The sequence below is a fragment of the Rhincodon typus genome, chromosome 13 (genome assembly GCF_021869965.1).
Source record: "Rhincodon typus isolate 14 chromosome 13, sRhiTyp1.1, whole genome shotgun sequence".
NCBI lineage: Eukaryota > Metazoa > Chordata > Chondrichthyes > Orectolobiformes > Rhincodontidae > Rhincodon > Rhincodon typus.
In genome coordinates, this window is record NC_063344.1 from 55,256,162 (window position 1) to 55,282,016 (window position 25,855).

General features: G+C 39.6%; 1 protein-coding gene across 1 annotated transcript; it reads right to left on the reverse strand.

Annotated features, from left to right (window-relative positions):
- Nucleotides 1-2,347: 2,347 nt before the first annotated feature.
- On the reverse strand, nucleotides 2,348-25,855 carry LOC125484655 (protein SNORC-like). The gene is made up of 3 exons (XM_048604172.1): nucleotides 25,754-25,855; nucleotides 8,196-8,369; nucleotides 2,348-2,457 (listed from the first exon to the last, which is right to left on the reverse strand). The coding sequence occupies exons 1-3, from the start codon at nucleotides 25,824-25,826 to the stop codon at nucleotides 2,348-2,350; spliced, it is 357 nt and encodes a 118-aa protein (XP_048460129.1). The 5' UTR covers nucleotides 25,827-25,855.

Consider the following 25,855-nt stretch of genomic DNA (forward strand, 5'->3'; position numbering starts at 1 on the left):
ACCACTCTGTGGAAGATGAGCTAGAATTAATTTTATTAATTATTTTAATTTATTAATTAATTAATTATGCAACAACAGGAAGAACTATTACAGATCCCACCTGGGAATAGATGCTGCTTGAATCTCTGTAAAGAGAGCCCTTCATCAGCAGATTAACAGCATTGCAGTAACAACTGTGCGATACTAGAAAACTGAATTTCCTAAACTTGGGTATCCACTTCTGTCCAAACAGTAGACATTGTAAATCGGGGACCAGGACTACTCAAAGTGGTTTGATAGTATCTCAATATCAGATCACTTAATGCAATGACACAACTCAGTTATTAATGCAGAACATCTGGAAGAATAGGAGCAGAAAGTGGAGCTAACTCAGAATGAAGTACAAAGATGGCATCACATTTATAGATTGCAAGCACAAGTCAAAAACTAAGTAGTTATTTAGCTTTTAGTTTCATGAAAAGAAAGATGATATACAAATAAACCAAGGTAACACGACTGCTCTGCTCAATCTTCCCATTCCATTTGGAAACAATTTGCACCTTACATACAGTAATCAAATTAACAAATTACTGTATGACTAATTACTTCATAAGAAACTTGCTGCTGCATAGAAAGGCATTCACAGTCATCAAGGTTTATTATCATATTTGATGACATTTCAACCCCTCGAAAGGTAGTCGGTTATAAAGTACATCATTTAATTATTGTGTGTATAATCAGCATTTTTACTGCTCACTTGCATTCTGTATGGAACAATATTTACCAACGTACAAAAGCAGAAATAGACAATCAAACCTGCCCTATACTCATGATGACTGATGCATTCTAACTGGACACTTGACATTCCTATCGCCATCACGAAAGTGACCCCTCCTGCACCCAGAGGATCTTATTCCAGGCAGGTCATCTCTTCAGAGAAGTAACACTCAGAAAAAACAGGGTCAATAAGGGAGAAAATCTGAAGATCTCCTCCCCCCATCACTCCTGCATTCCCTTCCGAGGAAACCGCTGCAGATCCTGTGGATTACTTAATTGCCAACACAAGGCTGGAAAACCACAAATTCATGGCAGTGACTTTGGTTTATTGCGGACCCACAAGCATCCAAAAAGTGGCATTTATTTCCTCTTTTAGTGATGTTTCTTTGGAAATTGTCTGACAGTAGATTATCCAATGTATTACCATTTTATCAATGACATTCTAGACATGTTCAGTTGGAAGAGCACCTTGTGTAGTGGTCCACCTTCTGATATTTCAGGGAGGTACCTCAGCTCATCTCAAAGTTTCTTCCATGTCCTGTCTGAACTAAGGGCTTGACCATGGAAAGATTTACAAATATGAGAGAATTTCTGATACACCATAAACAGACACTGCCATCACACAGGTGGTGCATTCAACAAATTTCTGAATTTTGCATAGCCCATCAAAATCAGATCAATGGAATCTGGTGAATGCTAATTGTGGTATTGTGTTAATTGTGCTCAGATGGCACAGTGGCTCAGTGGTTAACACTGCCGCGTCACAACGCCAGGGACCGAGGTTCAATATCACCCTCAGGCGACTGTCTGTGTGGAGTCTGTGCATTCTCCCTGTGTCTGCGTGGGTTTCCTCCGGGTGCCCTGGTTTCCTCCCATTGTCCAAAGATGTGGAGGTGGGTTGGCCATGCTAAATTGCCCGTAGTGTCCAGGTATGTGCAGCCTAGCTGGATTAGCCATGGGAAAAGCAGGGTTAGAGAGATGGGGTGGGTCTGGGTGGGATGCTCTTTGGAGGGTTGGTATGGATTCAATGGGCCAAATGGCCTGCTTCCACAATGTAGTGATTCTAAATTATATTTCTTTTATAGGGCAGGGAGGTGAATCGGGAAATGAAGATAATGTAGGCATTTAAGTAATCTTTACATATGAAGAGTTCCACTATAACACTACTGATTGAATATATGAGTCTGTGAAAGCAAGTCTAAGAGACTGAAAACAATTGCAAAGTCCATAATTCATCCAGCTTCACTGGAGTGGCCATTGTGCAACAAAGGCTCAGCCAGTAAAGGAAATTACTAAGAAGTTATCAACAAGACTGAAAACAAAACTTAATTTAATAACATTAATGAACTCAAAAGCTTGTATTCTACTTGGATTCTACACATCAATGTGTTTTTCTGCTGAGCTTCCTCCATACCTAATAAACTTTTATGTTACAAAATCTATAACACATGCACCCTTCTGATCATTACAGTCTATGTAAATATCATTCTGAAGCAATATGTTCTGAAAATAATTGGGTTAGTTCAGTTAACAAAATAGGAATTAAAGTCAGTAAGTAACAGCAGTGTCTATGATTAACTATTTATTGAGCCTAAGATGCCGAAAGCTTTCTCACGGTGATTATGACCAGGCTGAACAATACAGATACTCCAAGGACTGCAGCAATTACAATGGCGGATATTGCCCCAGGTCCCAGTGAACCTGCAAAACAAGACAAAAGATCACTTTGGCATAGAAGAAGCAACTTTCCTTTCAATAGTACCTGTCACACTGTCAGGACACCCCAAAGTGCTTTACAGACAATGAACAACATTGGAAACTTTGTCAATGTTGTAATGTCAGAAAGGCAGCAGCCAATTTATGTACAGCAAACTCTAGCAAATAGCCATGTCATTATGTTCATATGATTTCAAATATTGACTGATTGATATTGATTTAAATCCGAGGGCAGACAGGCATTAGTTTAATACTACATCTAAAAAACAGCACCTCATATAACGAAGCACTCTTTCAAAAAAAACTAAGAACTGTGGATGCTGTAAATCAGGAACAAAAACAAAGTTGCTGGAAAAGCTCAGCAGGTCTGGCAGCATCTGTGAAGGAAAAAACAGTGTCAATGTTTCGGGTCCGGTGACCCTTCCTCAGAACTGATCAGTTCTTCAGTTCCAAAAGTAATCTTCTCACTTGGAGTGCAATTCAAAGAGCCTGATCTGATACATGAAACTATAATCTTGATAAAGCTATTGGACTTTGAGGACTATTGCATTTATTCTTTGTTTAGCCTTGGTACTTCAATACGAATTACTTTCTCTGATTAACTTTGACTTAAAAGCTGTTTCTTTCTATCTTTGTATATCCCACTTTGTTAATACTTTTCTGGGATCAAATAATGAGATGGAGGTGCCAGTGTTATACTAGAGTGGACAAGGTCAGAAATCACATGACACCAGGTTATAGTCCAACAGGTTTATTTGAAAACACAAGCTGTCGGAGCCTCGCTCCTTCTTTAGGTGATGGGAGGTAAGATTTGAGCAAGCCCAGTTAGAGAAGTTATTTTCATTCCTTCAGTACTCCTGAAAGGAATTTGTCCTGAGGAAAACATTAAATTCCTTCCTGATTCCAGCTGATAAAATGCCTTAAGTAATCTCAGCAAAGGCAGTTTCAAGAAGTACTATCTTAATTGGAAACTGCGTAGCCAAACTTTGTCCTCCTAAAGCAAATAGAGCAATAGAAATGTACATTATTTTGACAATTATATTACTCACAGGGAACATTTGCATCATTTTTTACTGTTGCAATCTTGCATATTTGTAATTAGATAATAACAGCTTTGCGAACCATATTTTACTGAACCTAACTTTCCCATACTTGACTGTTCACTGTCATCACCAAATCAAGCGATTTGAAAGTTATTGTTGTATTTTTATTACTTATGTAGAAAGATCAATAATGTTTTCTCCAGCATGTCAGTCTCTAATCCATATCATTTTTTCTGCTTTCAATACTAAGACTACATTCAAAATTCATTCAGTTTCCAGGGGTGCCTTACTTAGTACTCCAAAAATATTGGGCCATGATTTACTGCAGGATAGATAACAGTGGCTGTCATGAGTTTGATTTCTATTGTCTGTAAGTTTTTAAATATTTTGTGTGATACGTTGCTGACAGTAAGAACTGGTGACACTGCAGCCTGAGAAACGGGGCAACAACTGTGCATATCTCTAACCAAGCTGATTTTGTGGTTGTGAAATTAACAGCACAAAGACTGAGAGGGAAGTTTATATTGGAATGAATGAATTCCAAATAGGATGGAAGAATTATGGAGAGAATTATGACGAAATAACTCTCCACCATGTGTTTAAGTTTTCAGAACCTATGTAAAAATGGTTTAGGAAAATTTTAGCACAGTTTCTATCAGGTAAACAGGAAGCACAAAACTGTTTCCAATTGAACAGTAAATTGGCAATACATTGATGTCTACATTAAAGTCAAAAACATCACGTGAATACTGTAATAACAAGGTGTAGAGCTGGATGAACACAGCAGGCCAAGCAGCATCAGAGGAGCAGGAAGGCTGACGTTTCGGGCCTAGACCCAATACTGTAAGGAGTTTTTTTCTGAGGTTGAAATCGAGCCATATTATTGAATAAATCAAGCAGATCTTTCTTCAATATCTAGTCATTCTAAACCCAAGCTGAGTGCTTAGTTTTGGTACTGAATGATCAAAACAGGAACTGACATTGATCTTTTCTACATGCTAAATTCAAAATCCACGAACATACTGTTAATACATTGCAAAAGATCATTGAATTAGAAGTAACTAAATTCAAATAATAAAGGTTGTAGAAATTTAGACATGCTCCTCAGCAAATAATGAGGACTTAGGTTACTCCAATTTTAACCAGCACATAATTTTATATTTGAATCCTTTCAACACACCTCTCAAGATAGCAATAAAAATATTGTGCAAATCAAAATATGGGAATGAATGCTTGTGGTTTTAGGACAGGATGAAATGGCAGATGGGGAGAACAGGGTGGCGTGTGTGCAAGACCACAAAGGAATTTAAACATAAAGATCAGAGTTTTAACATTGTGGCATTAGGTGGCTGTGTACTAAATGGCCAAGAAGACATTGATGTGAAAGGATGTAGGCAGTAGAATTTTGAATGAAGGTTGCCCTACGGCATCAAATGGTGACCATTCAGGTAAGTATTGCACTAGTCTACCATGGAGCTAGCAAGCATTTGGTTGAGAGTTTCAGTGACAGGTGCTCCAAAACAAAGGTGGAGAGGACAAGGCAATGGAAAAGTAGTTAGTTTTTCGGATGGAGATGATTTTGGCTGAGAAGCTTAACTTGGGGTCAACTAGCATTCCATGGCTTTGAACAGAATGTTTCAACCAGATGTGGTGGTCTGGAAGACAGAAGGAATTGTTGGCCTGTTGACAATGTTTATTCAAAGGGCTGAAGAGATAGCTTCAGTTTATATGTGCCAGCACATGTGCACATGAGAGAGAGGTACTCAACAAGCAAACTCTGTGCCAAACTATCAGCACCACAGAATGTATCAGAATCTTTTTTTATAAACAGTTACTTACTGAATCTATCCCTGGATTCACATTCGAGACAAGTATCAAAACAATCGTCTTCAGTTCCATAATTTAACAAGTCAATTCGTAGATGTGCTTTTACGTGCTGCTATCTGGCAATTTTTTTAGCTGCCGGTCTAGATAAGATTTGAAACTTGGAAATGAGGTTCCATTGATACAAACTCATGCCCAACCACAGCAACATGACAATTGGTGCAATGATGCACTCCATACTGATGTGGGTTCTGAAACAAAGTGTATTTCATTATGACAAGCACAGTTTACATTACTAGCTGCTTACAAAGTGGTTTCTTCTACATTGGGAAGACGAAACACAATCTGGGTAATTATCTTGGACGTCTTCACTCAGTCCATAAACACCCCTACAATTTGCTGCTTGTTTGTCATTGTCATTCTGCATCATGGTCTCACACTCATTGTTTAATCTTCAGTGAAGCTTGCTGCAAGTCAAATTCTGCATTCAGGCACTTTATAGCCTTTTGGATCAATACTGAGTTCAACAACTTCAAACCATGAACACTGACCATTATATTTCTTTGCCCAATGCTGGTATGTTTCTTGGTTTCATGCTTTTGGTTTCAGACAGATTTGCTCTTAATTCTACTTTTGACACTTACTCTAGACCAGTGCTTGTTCCTGTACAACAACACTTACCTTTGCTTTTTCTTTTCTATGACATCTTTGCCATTTAATCATTCGCATCTTCCAACCTATCCTTGCCCTTCCCTTTTGTTCTACTTGATCATCCCTCATTTTCGAACAGCGTAAAATATTTCTAAAATATTTGTACCTCTCTTCAGTTCCAAAGGAGTCATATTGGATTCTAAATGTTAACTTTATATCTCTCTCCTTGGATGCAGATCTTTACAAGTGATTTCTGTTTTTATTTCATAATGCAGATGGTGGAAATATCTTACTTTCATTTGTTTATATTGAACATAATCATTGCAAAAAGGAGACACACAGTCAAAATGGTGCATCCTGCCCTCATCAGGACTAGGATGCAAGAAACCAATATTGGAAAAGGAACACTAATTTAAACTACGCGAGAAAAGAGTCCTGATTGGTTGGACCAACACAAACACAGAAATACAATAAAAACACTTAGCTGTTTGCAAATAAGGCAGGTAGACTCTGATTGGTGAAGGCGTTGCAGTGGGGCATAGCTCAGAGACCCTTTTTCCAATGAAAAAGATGTAATGTTCATACAAATTAATTTTGCTTACAACAAACGGAATCCTATTATGCGTAATGTGTAAAGTCTGTGTAAATACATCAGTCTGCAAGCTTGATTGATAAACTTAAACTGGTTTCCTGTGTTATTTATAGCACAGATCACTTAGTAAACACTGCACAGTGACAGAATCACACGTAATATTGCACATGATGTTCTGAGGCTTGAAAGCACTGACTTACTGAACACAATCAGATTGCTACCTTCTATGAATTTTGAACAGGATGTGTTGCTTGGTCCACCAGTTGGTAGATGTTTGGCCTGCATACCTGGCATTGCACTGGAACTGAAATTCATATCACAATACTCATTTATGCTGGAGAAAAGGTGCTTTTTGGCATGACAGCAGCATCCTATTAAATGCACTTGTGGACTTACTGCAATGTAACAATGTGAGAGAGATGACTTCACGTGTTCTTCAGATGTTTGAGGTACCTTCTCCTTCCCAGTAATCTGAGCGAGACTGGGCATTATTCAGAGCCAAAGTGGTGGCCATATGCTCTTTTATGGATTTTCATGATGCACAGACAAAGGTGATTTGATCAAGGTGACCATTATTACACAAGATAGCTTCCACGAGAAGTGCTACTTTGATGGAATGACTATTTATCTCTTACCCCTTGCATACATTTGAAAAATTGAATGTTGTTAATGCAATATTTGAATCTGCGGCTGCACCAAAGAGTGTCCTTATACAGCTTGATAATCTCCATCCCTGTGCTTATATTTACCACTGAAATGGAGAAATCAGTGAAGTTCCCTTTTCTTGATGTATCCGTTGAGAAATTTCCTAATGGGTTCTCTACTACTAAGCACTATCAGCACATGTTTCAGTAGTTAATATACATGCTGAGATTTCTGCTACTCCATGCACTGCAAGGTCAGTCTTACTGGCAACCTCACGGATAAGGTCATAGCCATCTGTTCATCGTGTAAGCTTGATGTTGAGTTGGTGTATATGAAAACTATTCTGCTTCACTCCAATCGCAGCAAGCAAAACTCAATCATCCTCGAACAAACCATGCTTGCAAACTTCAGAATGCCATGTCCAACATTAGATGTGATTCTGCTATTGGACAACATTTACTAAATAACGCAGACCAGACTAAGAAATAAACAGGAAACCAGTTTAAGTCTATCAGTTGAGCTCAAAATTTGATGTATTTACACTATAGCTAAAGGCTATATGTATTAACACAAAGGACCCCATTTTATGTAGACAAAAGGAATTTGTATGTATAATACACCTTTCTAATTGAAAAAGGGTTCAGGGAGACTGCGAATCTCTGCTTCATTCCCCTATGGCAACACCCTGACCAATCAGAGTTTACATTGCTGGTCAGCAAATGAAGATTGGCAGTTAACTGTTCTTGTTGTGTCTCAATGCCCAATGATGGCCTAACAAGTCACCATTTGTTTCTGATTCTGTACAAACTGGAATTCCTTCCCCAAGACCGGTATCTTGATTCCTAGTCCTTATGAGGGCAAGACAAAAAAAAAATTGACTTTGTTTCATGTTTGCATTGTTTATGTTTTGCTTTTATTACAGTAATTAATCAATTTAGAAAATATAAACTATGATTTCCCATTTTTACCTCTCTCCACAGGTTCTGAGTCATCAGGAAAATATCCATAATCTGAAGTCATTGAACTGTCTTCTACAGAATTTCCAGGAGTAACAGTCTCAACTGCACCTCCTCCTGAGGATATTTCCAAGGCTTCATTAGGAGGTACCAGAACAAGAGGTCCCTGTACTTCTGAAGCGAGACCTATGAACACATATTTTGCAAATTCAGTTTAACATTTCAAAGATGCAACATCGTTTCTCTCAAACCTTCACGTTGCTGAATTGAAAGGTACCATCAACCACCAGTTTGCACTTGGTATTGCAGACAAACTTACCTTCACATTTTATATTCAATTAAAAATAAAAAAGTAGCTTTACCAATGACACACAGTTTGTAAAGGCAAAATATTCCTTTTTTAAACAGAGTTGTTTTGATAGGTAGGAGCCAGTGCAGAAATAAAGTAACTTTATGTTCATTAGGTTCAAATGCTTACATCACAGAATTGCTCATTAGTCACCAAGAAGGTTAATCTTTCTTTATTGCGCTGAGTGGTAAATAAAAGTTTGTGTTTTCTCCTTTGGGTTAATACATGTACAGAAGCCCCTGAGCTGGCTCATTGTGTTTTTTCTCAAAGGAATTTAATATACCAGAGCAGCTAATCAAAACACATCAGCAATTAAGTTGCTGAATCCCTTGATCAATTGTACACGGAGTTAAATATTTAGAATTACATAGGAGCAGAAGATTCATCCTAAACTCCACAAGAGCCTCCTCTACACTCCCACATTCCGTATCAGTCTATTCCACTTTCCCAGTGCCTGTGGCAATGCATTCCAACATTCTATTTAAATAAATTTTCTCTAATTTCTTTTATTTGATCTGTCAGTGGGTAACTTGAGCCAGATTTCCTGAAAAACAACAATCTGACACAGAGACAGTAGGAACTGCAGATGCTGGAGAATCCGAGACAACAAGGTGCAGGGCTGGATGAACACAGCAGGCCAAGCAGGGTCTAGGCCCGAAACGTCAGCCTCTCTGCTCCTATGATGTTGCTTGGCCTGCTGTGTTCATCCAGCCCTGCACCTTAATCTCACACAGATTTCATTTTTACACAATAAAAGAGCTCTCGATTTCTGACAGGATATTCCAATCAAGGGTCCTTCAGGAATAGAGAACCACCCTTCCATTCTGACAGCTCTCTTGCAGGGTAGAACAGTTGAGGGAAGACAAACCATGCCCCCTGTCTCACTGCGGTCAGTTGCTGTATTCTGAAGTCCAAAGGTTCACCTTCACAGGCAGTCACTTTGACAGATCCCACAAAAGGCTGAGTACATTAGGTAATGGTGTTCTTAGTGTAGGATGCCAGGCTGGTAAAGCGCTAAGGAGTTAGAACACCAGGTGGGTGGGATGACAAGTGGGTATGCATGCCAGAGGGTAGGGTGCCAAATAGGCAAGGTGCCAGGGTGCAAGGTGAAATGAGGACTAGTAATGTGATGTAGTTTCTGTAAGTCAGGTGGTTGGCAGATATCAGGTCTTTTGGGGGTTTGGGGTGGGATGTGGGTGTTGGTATCTGTACTAGGGCTGGAGGGAAGGGAATAGTCCCAGAACTGCAAGGAGGGTGATGGAAGAGGCATCGGGTCTGTCAGTGGGGTGGAGTTGGTAAACTCCAGGAGTGGGGGAGGGGGGAAGAGGGTTCAGGTCTGGAGGCAGTGCAAAGGTATCAGGTTCTGCAGTGGGTGTGCATCGGGTCCCAAGTACAGGAGAGAGCGGGTTCAGGAGTGCAGCAGTGTTCAGGTCCTGGGGTAGTACTAGCGTGGTGGTATGGGTCTGGGTATTCGGCGTCTGCAGGAGGTGTCATTTTGAGAGGGGGACAGGTGGTGTCAGGTAAATTTTGAGTCTATTGAATAGTTACTTGATATTTAATATTCTAATATTTCCTGAGTAACTATTAACTGCAGCAGAAACCTCTGAATTCTCCAACTTAAATGGAGAATTTCAAAGGGCTCCAGGGACAAGGGAATTGCCCAGTGGAATCCTCAATTTCCAGGACAATTTCCTCCATGTATGCTATGATAGGGACTCTTATGGGATCCTAATGCGGCATTCCCATCTATGCTTCAGAAACGATAATCTGGCCTTCAGAAAATCTGGCCCCTTATCGTTATGACTTCATGTTCTGAACTCCACAACCATCCTACTGAATTCCTTCGTTACATTAAAGACCTGGGTCCGGTCTGTCCTAACTCTTTGATTTTATTTCTAGAGAAATAGGTCCCTGCCTTTCAATCATTCCTGATAGTTTCGTCCTGTTAGTGACAACATAAATTTTCCATAGAATTATTGGCCAAAATTCAGTCCACAACCGGAAACATTGCTCACATTCTCATATTTGTCAGGTGGTGTTAAGCAATTCGGAATTCAGTTCCTAAAAGCTCAATTTGCTGATGAACAAACTTACGTCAAGGTGCAGACACTTTTTGGAGTCAGTCTCCATGTCGTCCACAGCCTTGGTCTCTGATAAAAGTCCCTCACTACCAGAATGCTAAGTTCACGGTATGTGAACAGCAAACATGTTAACCACAATAGAACAGATGCCAAACAGTCTTTCCCATCAGAATATTAACCAGTAAAAACTGAAAGAATTGCGGATGCTGTAAATCAGGAACAAAAACAAAGTTGCTGGAAAAGCTCAGCAGGTCTGGCAGCATCAGTGAAGGGAAAACAGAGTTAACGTTTCGGGTCCGGTGACCCTTCCTCAGAACTGAGATGTGTGTGTGTGAGAGAGTGAGAGAGAGAGTATTAACCAGGTCTGACAATGAAGCAGAGATTAGATAAAATGAACTTTCAGAGTAAAATATATTACATGCAACAAGCTGTATTCTTTATATCTTGTCCGTAACAGATTACAATCTGAAGCACTCTCAACATCTTGTATTCGCTTTCTTTAAGACGGGTCATTAGTTTTAGATATATAGAGATATGATTTTTCTGTTAAAAGTATATCTGGTAAGTGGGTATTGTACATTTTCTGGTTCTTGATGGTGAAATTGTGCCACCTGCTGACACTACCATGCAATATCATAGAATAGATAGCATTTTCCTTAAGGACTTCGGGATTGCACAAGTCCGTACTGCCAACAGGATCTTTAGACTGACAGGAACAGCGAATATCAGTGAGGGACTTTTATCAGAGACCAAGGCTGTGGACGACATGGAGACTGACTCCAAAAAGTGTCTGCACCTTGATTCAGAAGTATGCTTGGTTTAGCAATGAAATGGGTGCTGTCTTTTCATGTACAAATGCATTGTGCCATCCTGAGTTCCCCCACCTTGTCCGCACACCTCGTATCCTGTAGCCCCACCACCTCTTCTCTCAACACTAATATCACAAAATGAGCAGAATAAGTCAGATAACATTATAAAATGGATCTTCCCGCAAATGTTTGAACAAAACAAAAGCCATTGGTGAAGCATAATGTGCTTCACGTTTATGAATTGATGATATATTGTTATATGGAAAGACTTAGGAACTATACTGTCCTGCGCATAATCATGCAAGTACAGTACGAAAATGTCACATGACTTACTACTGCACTACAGTCTGCGTACCAAGCTAAGAATCTATCATTTCTGTAACTTGGTGAGATTTATGAAATACATTCAGTGTCAGTTCCAGCTTTTGTGTCTAAACCTGTGACTATTTCTAAACTCTAGGAACTGTAAGATATATCAGAATGTACGTGAGCTAAACCCAAGCATTATAAACAAAATAAACATTGAAATAGTATGAGAAGGGGAAACTGCAGCAGAGTGAAAGAGAAAGTCAGAAATCATGTAAAAGTGAAATGGGTGAATTAGCAGACTGTTGTCGTGGAGACTTTTTAAAAGTGTAGCCAAATGTGCAGGTTAAAATTCAGTGCCTTTCTAAGTCAGTGAGGAAGAAAGGGCCTGGTACGCCTTGACTGGGCAGGAGAGAAAAGGTTAGATTGTTTCAATAGCTGGAGCATAAATGGGGCTGACATCGAAAAGCCCAGACAAAACCCTTAAGAAATTTAGCACATACAAACAGCTAAAGTCAAACCTGGATCCACTGATATGAATTGCAAAGCTTATGGCATGAAATATATAAGCCTGTAGATAAATTATTTACAAGATTGAGAGATCTTGGGGTAGCATGGTGGTTCACTGGTTAGCATTGCTGCCTCACAGCGCCAGGGACCTTGGTTTGATTCCACCGTTGGGCAACTGTGTGGAGTTTGCACATTCTCCCCTAGTCTGTGTGGGTTTGCTCCAGGTGCTCCGGTTTCCTTCCACAGTCCAAAGATGTGCAGGTTAGGTGGATTGGCCATTGCTAAATTGTCCGTAGTGTCCCAGAATTGCAGGCTAGGTGGATTAGTCATGAGAAATGCAGGGTGACAGGCACAGAGTAGGGAATGGGTCTGGGTGGGATGTTTTTTGAGAGTTGGTGTAGACTTGATGGGCCAACTGGCCTGCTTCCACACCGTCGGAACTCTGTGATTCCATGAGATGTAACCAAGAGGTGTAAATTGAAAGAAATGGATGAAAGGCTGATAGCTCAACTCATTTGGCGATCTGCAATGTATGAAATTGCTTGGAAAGGAGAGAACAAGCTCACAATCCTGCAGGCTGAATACACAGCCAAAACACACAAAGCCAGCAGTGGACAATTGAAGATGGTGACTACCCAAAACACCAGTTGGGAAAATTATCAGAGTTGATGCAGTGAAACAACCACAAAGGAACACATACAAGACGGGAAAATGATGTATGAGAGCAGTAGCCAACCAAATGAATTCATAGACAAAAAGAAATATCCAACGTGTGGATCAAACTGCAGAGCTTGTAGAGAGTACAATCGCTGGAAAATACGTGCAGTAACACAGAAAGGCAGGGTGTTATTTAAATGATGATGTTCTGAGAAATATGGACATGCAAAGGGATCTGGGTGGCCTTGTACACCAGTCAATGAAAGTAGCTAGGCAGGTGCAGCAAGCAATATGGAAGACAATTGTTATAGTGGCCTTCATTGAAAGAGAATTTGAGCTCAGAATTATGGATGATTTATTGCCTTTGGTGAGACCACACCAGGGATATTGTGTAAAGTTTTGGTCTCCCTACCCAAGAAAGGACAAAAATACAACAGAGGAAGTGCAGTGGGGGTTCACTAAACTGATACTGAGGATGGCAGGACTGTCCTATGAGGAGAGGTTGGTTTGACTGGTCTTGGATTCACCAGAGTTTAGAAGGATGAGAAGAGATCTGATTGAAATGTATAAAATTCTAACAGGACTGAACAGACTAGATGCAGGGAAAGTGTTTTCCCTGGTTGGGAATCTAGGATCAGGGGACACAACTTCATGGAACAAGGAAGACCATTTGGGATTAAGACAAAGAAAAATTTCTTCAGTCACAGGATCGTGAGCCTGTGGAATTCTCTGCCACAGAAGGCTATGGAGGCCAACTTACTGTGATATATTCAAGAAAGAGATTGATAAGCTTTATTTAGATTTTGAAGGCATCAAGTGGTATGGGGAGAAAGCAGGAATATGACATTGAGAATGAGAGTCAGCCTTGATCAGATTGAATGGAGGAGCAAGATCAAAGGGCCAAATGGCTTATTCCTGTTCCTAGTCTCTATGTTTCTACATTTCTACCAAATAAAAAAAAGTTGGTAAATGAGTTCCCAAAGGCAGAGCAACAGGATGAATATGAAAGCAAAGAAACCAAACCATGCAATGAATTTGAGAATACAATAGACAAAGGATCCATACAACTGCAAGAAACATCTGGACATAACAGTTCCCAGAGAAGATCCATTTCCCAGGGAACCATTATTTAGTAAATATAACACCCGAGCACAGTCACATTAAGTGCACTCTGAGCAAGTGATCCAGGAGTAGCATGATAAAACCGAGCAAGCACAGCCAGCAATAAGAAAGCACTGATGGAGCTGAAGGGACATCTCACTGGAAGATGGTGTCCTGCTTTCATATCTGGAATAATCAGGCCCAAAACCATGCAGAGAGAACTTCTCCAGAAGATTATCGAAGGACACAGAGAAAGGAGAATTAAAAACTCTGAACCAGATCAGTTGTATACATGATAAGCATCAAAGACATCAAAAGACTGATGTCTACACACAACTTTTGCCAGATACATAGAAATGCACAGCAGAAAGAGAATTTGATCGCTACAAGTACCACACAGACAATGACATACCAACTGATCCACACACCATCTAGAGTGGTATCACATAGTTGTAATCAATTACCAAAATCCTCTTATATCAACTAGGCGCAAGATTTGAGAGTTTCAGCAATCAGTTCGGCAACATATTTTGCTTTATAAGCACAGATTCCTGGAAGACAAATACGTGATAATGGAAGCCAATTAATGTCCAGAGAATTTAAGGAATTTGTTGAACAGCATGGGTTAACACCATTCCCTCATCACTACATGAGCTAAGAAGACAGGGATTTATAGAAAGATGCATCCAGACGGTCAAGACAATCCCTGTGCAGTGCCAAGAGACAAAGAAGATCTGATCTTGTTGTCAATCCAGGTATGCTTTACAAGGCTGACATGAAATCACCTGCAGAACTAAACAGCAGAAAGTTCAAGTTTGCCAAGCAAGATGTATCGTGTGAACAATTGAGAGAAATAAGACAACTCACTGATGTCCCGGTAGAAGGAAGTTAACAATACTTCAATAAACATATTAAGCCCTTGCACATGTATAAGATCTGATCCTATGAATCTAGAACCCAGAAAATATTATTGCTAAAGTGGAAACTCCAAAGCTTTGCATCTGTAGGAGTGAAAGAGGTCAGCAGATGAGAGGAAACTGAGTCTGTACTTCCAAGCTGGTAAAGAAGAAAAGTTCATCAGCAACACCATCAATATCACATGCAAATGAGACATCAACAACAAAATCGCCAACAGGCAATGCAAGATCAACAACATTATTAACAAGTGACACAATGTCAGCAACATCAGGAACAAGATGTAAAGCGGCATTAGAACGGTGTACCAAATTATCACAACAGCGACATATATCAAATCAACAAATCAGAGGCACAACAGCCTATCACCTAAGCAGTATCATGAATAATGTTTTTGAGAAAAGAGTACAAAAGATCCTTTACCCAGTCAGTTTAATTATAAAAGTCAATTGTTAACCTTTAATTTAGACATTATATGTACAGAAAAGTTAATGACTGGAACAGCTATATTGATAAATCTAAAGCACATGTGTCCGGACATGTGGCTTTTTTTTAAAAATATGAGCCAAGTTGGTTTTCTGAAGGGGCTCAGTGCATCTGATCATGTTCTGGCTCACTAGTTACATCGATAATGCCTTCCAGAAGAACCCAAAGGCAGACATAATGTTATTGAACCTTACAGTTGCCTATAATACAGTATGGCACACTGCCCTGCTCCTAAACCTGTTCACAGTTATGACAGTAATTAAAACATTCCTTCACAACAGGTGATTTCCAGTCCACCATGGACAAGGGAGAAGTGCTTGGAAAAGATTGGCTGATAGACTAAAGCCGCAGGACTAAATGCTAGCCCCAACATTGTGCAACATACAGGGCAACAACCACATCTTACAATTCCTCTACGCTGATGGCATCAGTTGTGCCACTCAAGATGCATACTCCTGATCACTAGACTAGACTAGACGTTACAAAGTTGATGAACTATGGTAGCATATGATGTCTCACATTGAACCCCTGTATAGCCATATCTAGCGCAGTCCATCTCCACAATGCCAGTACCAAAAAATAATCACATATCTACTTGCATGGTCTGAGACTAAAGTAAAAGACCAATCAAACATACATTGGAGTGACTCTAGCTAAGACTTTTCCCTTCTGGGAACAAAGGAGCAAATGTCAAAAACAGGAACAACTTACTAACCTAACTTGTTAGATCTACAAATGAAGTAATGTTTTGCCTCTGGAGATCTGTATTCGCTAAATAAGATCAATTGTTATATAGGGACATTTATTTTAAATAAAGAGGGATAGAATCATAGAATCCTTACAGTGTGGAAACAGGACATTCGGCCCAACAAGACCACACAATCTCTGAAGAGCATCCCACCCAGATTCATCCCCCTACCCTATCCCTGCTAATTCACCTAACCTACACATCCCTGGACACTATTGGCAATTTAGCATGGCCAATCCACCTAGTCTGTACATCTTTGGACTGTGGGTGGAAACTGGAGCACCAGAGGAAACCCATGCAGACACGGGAGAATTTGTGTGGAGCTTGCAAAGTCACCCAAGGCTAGAATTGAACTGGGTCCCTGGCGCTGTGAGGCAGCACTGCTAACTACTGAGCCACAGTGCCGCCCCTACAAATAATGACAAGGCCCGGGGTAGCATTGTCGAACAGAAAGACCTTAGTGATCGGGTACATAATTCTTTGAAATTTGCATCACAGGTAGACAGGGTGGTTAGATGGCATTTAGCCAGTTGCCTTAAGGTAAAGATAGCTTTTATCAGGAACTGAGGCAAGAAACTTGAATAATCCAATCTAAGGACTGGTATACAACAGGCACTGAAAGAGAACAATAGTATGATGCAGCTCACTAAAACCAAGAGAATGTAATGAAAGGATGAAAAGTGAACAGACATTACTGAGAAGCATCATTATTATCTAGGTTTATGAATAACACATGCAAAGCTGAATTTCGGAAACATAGAAAGCAACACTATCAATTCTGTATATAATATGTACAGAATAAAAATCATTTCTAGAATTGATTAGCAATGTGGAAAAAAAGTCAATATTAACATTCCAAAAATATTTTTCAAGGATTTCTTCTGAGTTTATAGAAAATACTAAAGTGAAGGTAGGAGACAGAGAGTGGCTGTGGAGATACAAGGTGTAGAGCTGGATGAACACAGCAGGCCAAGCAGCATCAGAGGAGCAGGAAAGCTGACATTTCGAGTCTGGACTGAAACTGGCTGTGGAGAGTTGTTTTTCAGACTAGAGACCTGTGACCAGTGGTGTGCTACAATGATCGGTGCTGGGCCCACTGCTTTTCGTCATTTATATAAATGATTTGGATCTGAATATAGGAGATATGATTAGTAAGTTTGCAGATAATACCAAAATAGGTGGTGTAGTGGGCAGTGAAGAAGATTACCTCACAGTACAAGGGGACCTTGACCAGACAGACTGATGGGCCGAGAAGTGGCAGATGGAGTTTAATCCAGAGGTGTTGCATTTTGGGAGGGCAAATCAGGGCAGGACTTATACACTTAGGGTCCTGGGGAGTATTGCCGAACAAGGAGACCTAGGAGTGCAGATGCATAGTTCCTTGAAAGTGGGGTCACAGGTAGAAAGGGTAACGAAGGTAGCGTTTGGAAGGCTTGCCTTTATTGGTCAGTGCATTGAGTATAGGAGTTGGGAGGTCATGTTGCAGCTGTACAGGACATTGGTTAGGCCACTTTTTGAATACTATGTATTCTGGTCTCCCTGCCATAGGAAAGATGTTGTGAAACTTGAAAGGGTTCAGAAAAGATTTACAAGAAAGTTGCTAGGGTTGAAGGATTTGAGCTATAGGGAGAGGCTGAATAGGCTGGGGTTATTTTCCCTGGAGCATTGGAGGCTGACAGGTAACCTTTTAGAGATTTGTAAAATCAAGAAGGGCATGGATAGGGTGTATAGCCAAGGAGTTTTTCCCAGGGTAGGGGAGTCTAAAACTAGAAGGCATAGGTTTAATGTGAGAGGTGTAAGATTTAAAAGGGACCCAAGAGGCAACTTTTTCACGCAGAGGGTGAATGAGTTGCAAGAGGAAGTGATGGAGACTGGTACAATTACAATATTTAAAAGGCATCTAGATGGGTATATGAATAGGAAGGGTTTGGAGGGATATGAGCCAAATGCTGGCACATGGGACTAGATCGATTTAGGATATCTTGTCAGCATGGACAAGTTGGAGCAAAGGGTTTGATTTCATGCTGTACAACTCAATGACTCTATGACATTTGTTTTCATCTAATAACTAGGACAGAACAAAGAAAAGGCTCACAAAAAAAAACTTCTCTCTTTCGGCACTAATCTTTCTCATGCTTTTGCCTGGAGGTAGCCCACTGTACAAAGGGTAAAAACTGAGAGTCAGAAGGGAATCAGCAGATTAGAAATGGACAAAATAATTGCATGCTACTTGGCATGCTATCAGTTTTTCCTTCTTATTTTTAGCGCAGACATTTAAACCAAGTTGTTTATCTGTTTATTCAGACCAGCTGCGAACCAGAATGAAAAATTGGGCGACAAAAGCAGGTCTGTCAAAGTTCCTGGCAAAGGTTGTCTAACATCTTGAAGCTAGATTCCTCAGTATAGGCTGGAAACCTCAACATATTTCACACTCACACAGTAGCCATCAGACACAGAACTAGAAAAACAGAGGCTCAGTTCTGCTACTCTTGAACTCAGTGTAGCACGAGACGTCTGGAACCAAGAATGTTAAAATTACCAAAGCACAGCCAGTACTTATATACACATTCCAAAAGAAAATATACTTACAATATATGCTAGTCAATTTGAGTAAATTAGATTAAACCTCGAGGCTGGAAACATACTAGAATATGTGGGCCCCCTTCCTGTGTATTCAGCCAACCCACATAGCCACTTCTCCAATGATCCACCACATCCCAGAAAGTCCAAAAGTTGCCCAGAACTGCTTTGCTTGCTCCACAGTAAACAGTTTTTCCAATGCTGACTCCCAATAACTTCAGTACCCTGACTTTTCATTTCAGCTCTTGTTGGACTTCCCACCAATTGGAGATCTTCACTTTGTACGTGGGCTGATGTCTTTATGGGCACCTTAATTTAACCAGGTATTTGAACCTCACAGGCAACAAAAAAAATTAGTAAAACATTCTACCAGGTTGGAAATTTCCATTTACAGGGTCTGTCCTTGCAGTAGAAATCTTATGACTACATTTGCACTGTATTTGAAGTGATACAGAAAGGAGACACAGGGCTTGTGTCATGGTGCAATGAGAACAACTTCTCTCTCAACATCGGCAAAACTAAAGAACTGATTGTTGACTTCAAAAGTAAAGGAGGAGAACGCATGCCCATCTACATTAACAGAGCTGGGGTGGACAGGGTTGAGAGTGTCAAGTTCCTCGGAGTGACGATAACCGACAACCTGTCCTGGACCTCCAACGTAGATGCGTTGGACAAGAAGGCACAAAAATGCCTCTTGTTCCTCAGGCGGCTCAGGAAATTCGGCATTTCCATGAGGCCCCTCATCAACTTTTACAGATGCACCATTGAAAGCATACTGTCCAGGTCCATAACGGCCTGGTATGGCAACTGCTGTGCCTAGGACCGTACGAAACTATGATAGGTTATGTGCATAGCCCAGAACATCAAGGAAGCCAACCTTCCATCCATGGACTCCATTTACACTTCTTGTTGCCACAGAAAGGCTGCCAACATCAAAGACCCATCCTACTCTGGTAATGCTCCCCTACAATCTCTTCCATCAGGCAGAAGATACAGAAACTTGAACACACAAACCAGCAGGTTCAAGAACAGCTCCTTCCCTGCCATTATTAGACTGATGAATGGACTCTCTAACTTCAAATAACGTTGATCTTGTTAATGTTGTTCGCGCACCTCCTGTACAGTGTAACCCTGTATGCCTCACTCTGTCCAAGCATGATTGTATGTCTCTCCTTACTGTTATCTGCCTGTACTGTTCGCAAGCAAAGCTTAGGTACATGTGACAATAATCAAAATCAATCAGTGCCAGAGGACAATATAACAATTGGTCCCATTCCATTCCAGCTAGTTAAGCCTCTGTTAAAATATAAAAGCGGCCAAGCATTTGATGGCTCCATTGTGTTACCGCAGGCCATGTAACTGAAAAAGTAGTTCTCACAACATGAATTTTCGTCCCTGAACTTGAATACTACTGAATGGCTAAATACTACATTTCAGATCTTTGAAACATTTTTTCTCTTGAAATACAACCCATGAATTGTGAAAAAATTCCTTTTGTATCCTTTCACTTCTCTCAAACAGATTCCCCATTTTCCACACAACTTTCTTTCCTCCTGTCCTGAAGTTGGAGTATAGCTACACGGATACTTGGAGCCTCTGATATCTTGACAGTCCTTTGCTTGAGCTTAGACATGGAAATTTTAAAATGAAACTTCTGACAGGCATCTGAGGACTGGAGTTAAGCTGAGTTTTTGTAAAAAACACATTTGCCTGAGACTTTAATACAGTCATCAAACCAAAGAAATATTGCACTCTCTGGTCTAATGCTGTTTCTTAAAGTTTGCAAGTTCTATTCACAATCTTTGCATTGGAAACGTCTTCAGGTCAAGAAAACAATAGCTTGGCAAATCTCTGCAAGGACAATTGTGAATAATGGCTACAGTTACTTTGCAGCTACCTGTTTCATAACTTGTACTGGGGGATGAGATAGACTACTCGCTGTAAATTCCATGCAGATATCAACAACACAGCTACAAATGTATGTGTATCTTCTTGAAGATTTGTGTAGAGCTCTGCTCTTCAAATGCCTAATACTTCAATTCAGGGAAGCAAGGAGCGAGATTCAATTTTCTCATAACATTAAAATATTCCATAAAAGTTTAAAAAGTCAAACATAATGTCGGGCACCTAGGTGGCCTCAACTTGGGATGAAATTTCTATGCATCTGGTGCAAACTCACAGCAGCCTCAGATGCTGCTTGATCTGCACATTTTCAGGCATCAGGTCAGGATCAGGATTGAGAGGTTGACTACGGCTTTTGCTTTAATGTGTCCCCGAAACTATTTCACCAGGCCTGAAAGTAGCGTAATAATACAATCTATATGAAACCATTTGTTACTGTTTTATTCATGATTAGTTTTGAATATCTAAGAAAAAGACTTGTACGTACTTTCATACGGAAATACTATTTCAACCTGCAAAAGGTTCACGCCAGTAAATTCAATTTACTACAAAAACTAAGCAACAGATGAACCTGTAACAAAAGTAAACAGCTGCAAATCTGGAATGAAAACAAAAGGTGGTGCAAGTCAGGCAGCATCTGTGGAGAGAGAAACAGAGTAAACATTTCAGCTCGATGGTTTTACATTATATTTGGAAGATGTTAGAAAAGTACAGCTTTTAAGCAAGTCCAGGTCAATAAGAAAATTAACCAATATAGAACAAAAGTGAAATAAAATCAGAAAATGCTGGAAGCAATTCAGAAACTGCAAAGAGAGGGAAACCAGCAATATTCTGTGATAGGGTAGAAGGGAGTCACGATTAAATGACAAAAGTGATAATTGTGCAAGGCAAAAGGAAGTTATCACAGATCTAGAGGGAATGGAGAAGTATAAATGATTACAGCAGAATACCAGAGGAAAGATACATGGAAACTCTATCAAAGAGAAGTCTTACATAGCTCAAGAATGTGACAATTAAAAGGCAAATAGACTTCAGAACTAAACACTCCATCGAGTCCACATCTTCTATGCTTCCAGTGGTTCTGGAGCAAAGATTCTCCATTGCAGCACCTCCTAGCTGAGATAAAAATGGGAGCAGTGGTTAAAGTCTAGCACTTTGCCTTGAAAAAAGTCTTTGCCTAATTATAGTTTATTTCTCCTCTCATTGGCCCAATATTCCACTCAAACGTTCCCCTTCCCCAACCCTCAGCCCCAGCCTTCCCAGACCAACCAACAGGTAATTCCATCTAATTTTCAAGTACAGAGCATTGGTTGTTTTATCGATGAATGGAACCAGTAATGAAGGATTTTAGACACCAGGAAAGTTTAGAAAAATTGGGCTTATTTTCCTTGGAGCAGAGAAGATTAATAGGGGCCCTTACTGAGGTGTTCAAAATTACGAACAATTTTGACAAGATAGAGAAAGATATTTTGTTTCCACCTGTTGGTATGTCAGTAACTGGGGGTCACAATTTCAAGATGGTCAACAAGAGAGCTAGAGGTGAGATGAGAAAAAGCTTCTTTACTCAGAGAGTTGTTAAGATTTAGGGTGTGTTGCCTGGGAGAATGGTGGAGGCAGATTCTGAAGGAGGTTTCAGAAGAGAACTGGATATATATTTGAAAGTGATTAATTTAGAGGGCTGCAGAGAAAGGGCTGGTGAATGGGGTTAGCTGGGTAGCTGTTTTGGGGGTCTGTATGGACACGATGGGTTGAATGGCCTCCTATACTGTAACATTCTATGGATCTTTGTTACAGATATGATGCACTAAATTTTCAAACTGTTGATGTGCAGGTACTGGCAAATCAACCTGCTACTGGGGCTAATACAGTTTTCTAATATTGATTCTCATAATGCGCAAGAACAGTGCAAGAGAAACAGAACATTTACAGTGAAAAACATCCAATTCCAAAATCATTGGCGATATCAGCTCTTCAAAAATCTTCCAGCTGCCTGCATTAAGATGTAGCATTGAATGGCTGGGACAAAATCCTGGAACTCTCTCCTGAACAGCACTGTGGATCTACCTACACCAAATAGACTGCAACAGTTCAAGAAGGCAGCTCTCCACCACTTTCTCAAGGGCAACTAGGGATGGACCAGTGACGCCCTTATCCCTTGAATGAATAAAACAAAATTATAACACTTTGTCTTGAAAGTAAAATAATTAAAATTGTTTGAAATTGCCTGGAGGCAACTTGTGGATGGCATGCCACCGCCCTTCAATTATTCAAAGACCCGAAGTAGAATTCTTACATTCTGCCTAAATGGATAGATGTGGACTTGTTTTTCAGCTGACATAGTCATGAATTAAAAAAGCACCATTCAAGTAACTATTTCTGCTCTCAAAAACACTGGAAAAGGGAAGAGTTGCATCATACCCCTCACATCCGTGTTGTAAGGCAGAGAAATAAGTGTAAAAAGTGTGTAATAAGTGTAAAAAGCTCCCGAGAGAACTTAAAATTGAAAATGACTTCAAATGTTGCTTTTTTTTTTAAATCTTTCTAACAAACGCTCTCTCACCCAGGAATATTTTTTCCGAGATTCAGATATGTGCTGGGATGTTAAAAGGCACAAAAAATATCAATGCTGCAAATCAATTTTAGTACTCAAGAATACAGCAGTTTGTAGCCAGTTTATCATTTCCCATTGATCTCTATATATTCTGAAGAACGTTGCTAGCTTGCAACTAGAATGTGCGTCCTTCCAACACAATTTCTTGTACTTCTTGATTTTCTGCTGATGTTAATTCTTTGTTCAGTTAATAAAAAATCCTAATGTTATTATCACGAATGTTAACTATATCCACCACCAAACTAAGTTTGTAATTTTCAATTATACTTTTATAAAATTTTGATTCATCGTATCTATTACGTAGGACATTATATAACATCCCCAGTACCTTCAATACTAGAATAATTCTTCTCTCCTCCCCTGGAGTTGAAATTTAATGGGGAAGGAGTACCTCTGATAAAGCTTTAGAGAGGAGATGAAACTCCAAGGGGGCTGGGAGAGATATATAGCAATAGGACAAAATCAGAGGGATTATCAGAGGGAGGTGCAAAATATGAGACAGACTAGGAAGGGTTAATGTGCATATGTGTAAATGCCTACCGGCTGCTAGCAGTATAAATAGCATGGCGGGAGGAACATAAAAATACTTTTCTGATCGGTTTGTAGTCAATTAAGAAAGGAAATAGTACTGGATCCACTTCTTGCAAATAAAATGAGACAGATGGAGACTGCGTTAGTAGGGAGCATTTGGAAAACAGTGATCATAATGGGCCTACATTTTCTGAGCAGTGGTGAAGTAAAGATGTCGAAAACTTCCCACAAAGGTGAACTCTGTGTCAAGGATTTTATCCTTACTGTTATTAATTTCTTTCTGGCATCAACCATGGTGAATCTCTGGTTTCCTGCCATATTGACATCACTAAGCAAGCTAAACAGGCAATCATCTGAATAATTCTCAGACAGAATCCAGGAAATAACAAACAGCTTTATTTGTTTACTGTTTACGCTGTTACAGGAGGGGGAAAAAACCTTGTGACATACACACATGATTAAAGTAGAAGCTGAAATATTGCAAAACAACTATAATAGAAATTCTAAACATCCAAGGAATTGTTAGTGTTGAATGAAGAAATATGACTTTCTGTAAATATAAAATTAATTTTGCAGGGCTAGAAAGATTCTTCAGTTGCAGCTATGACTTAGTACAGGTAAAAACTCTTTTACATCTCATTCAAAGACAGTATGGAACTAAGGGATAGCTCCTAAAAAGCATGGCAAGGACAACACGGGCACAATTACTTCCATTTTGTGCATTATTCTGTTCGAAGATTCTATATACTGCTTCTTCCCACCTTGCCACATTGTTAACAATTCAGAATTTGACAGGCAATGCACATTCAATATTAACAGGCCAGGGCAGAGCAAATGCTGTTAAGCATTGAATATGTCATGTGAAGACATGAGCTGTGTGATTTCCAGTTCCACCTAAAATAAAGTTGTGTCAATCCAGAGGTTAAGTTTCAAAAAATATCAGCAATGACAAACTATATTGCATGCATTGTTCACACACAAGGAGGGCGCATCTATTTTAAGAAGTGAAAATTTAGATTTGTTTTACTCCTTTTAATTGTATGTCAGAGCAATAGACTTGAGGAATCATAACTAATGAATTTCTCCCATATAAAACAAGTGTTTATCACTCCAGCTTCAGTCTTCATTACTTTCCTTCTTTGTGGTTTTCTGTAGCAGCTAATCATTCATGATTATATTAAAGCTGTATTCAGTTCCTATTTGGCCATCATTCCCTGGGCTTTAAATGCTTGACTGAGAAAGTTTAATTCAGGAGAGTTTGAAACATTTCCAAATGGCAATGAAACTGGCAAAACATTTCTTCAGCACTGATTCAGGTCTGTATTTAAGTTTGTATCTCTGCTTAATCTTTTGAATTCATTTGACTATGCTCTACAGAAAAGCGATATCACATTTTTTGAAAAGGTACTAAAAAATATCAAATAAATCTTCAAAGCATCTACGGTATTGAGAGATGTGAGCAATTTTCTCATGCAGATTTTGTTTAAAGCTATCCAGTTCATTCCCCTACAATGATACCTTTCACAAATGCTGAACTTAAAGGAACTTGTCAACCTATTAAAGATTGAAATGTCTCAATGTGAATTGCTAAAGAATTTTAAAAGAGGTGAGTATAAGATTTATAGCTTTGCAATTAATAACTGCTTATGTGTATGAGCAGCTACAAATGTGCACCCAGCCCAAAACCCTGCTGTTGGAAAGCCACTAGCACTGAGCGCAATCTCTGGAGTTGAGGTGTATGTAGTAGAGCAACGTACTGCCTGGAAAAGACTTTTATTTTCGCACTTTTTTATATAATTTTCTGCATCAGGTGAAGCACATACTATGATCACATGTATACATAAATAATTACATATTAGAGCAGAGACTATCGGAATATTGATCAATGCACAAATACAAAAAGAGAATTGAAGGTAGCAATTCCATGACAAAAGTTATATCACCCAGATAATTCAATACATCAGAAATGGAATAGTAAGCCTACCTGGTAGCGTTATCAGAATGGTGGTCCCTAAAATTGTCCATGGAAGCAGGTTCCAACGTCTGCACTGAGCCATTTTGTTTCCGAGACTGAAACTATCTGATG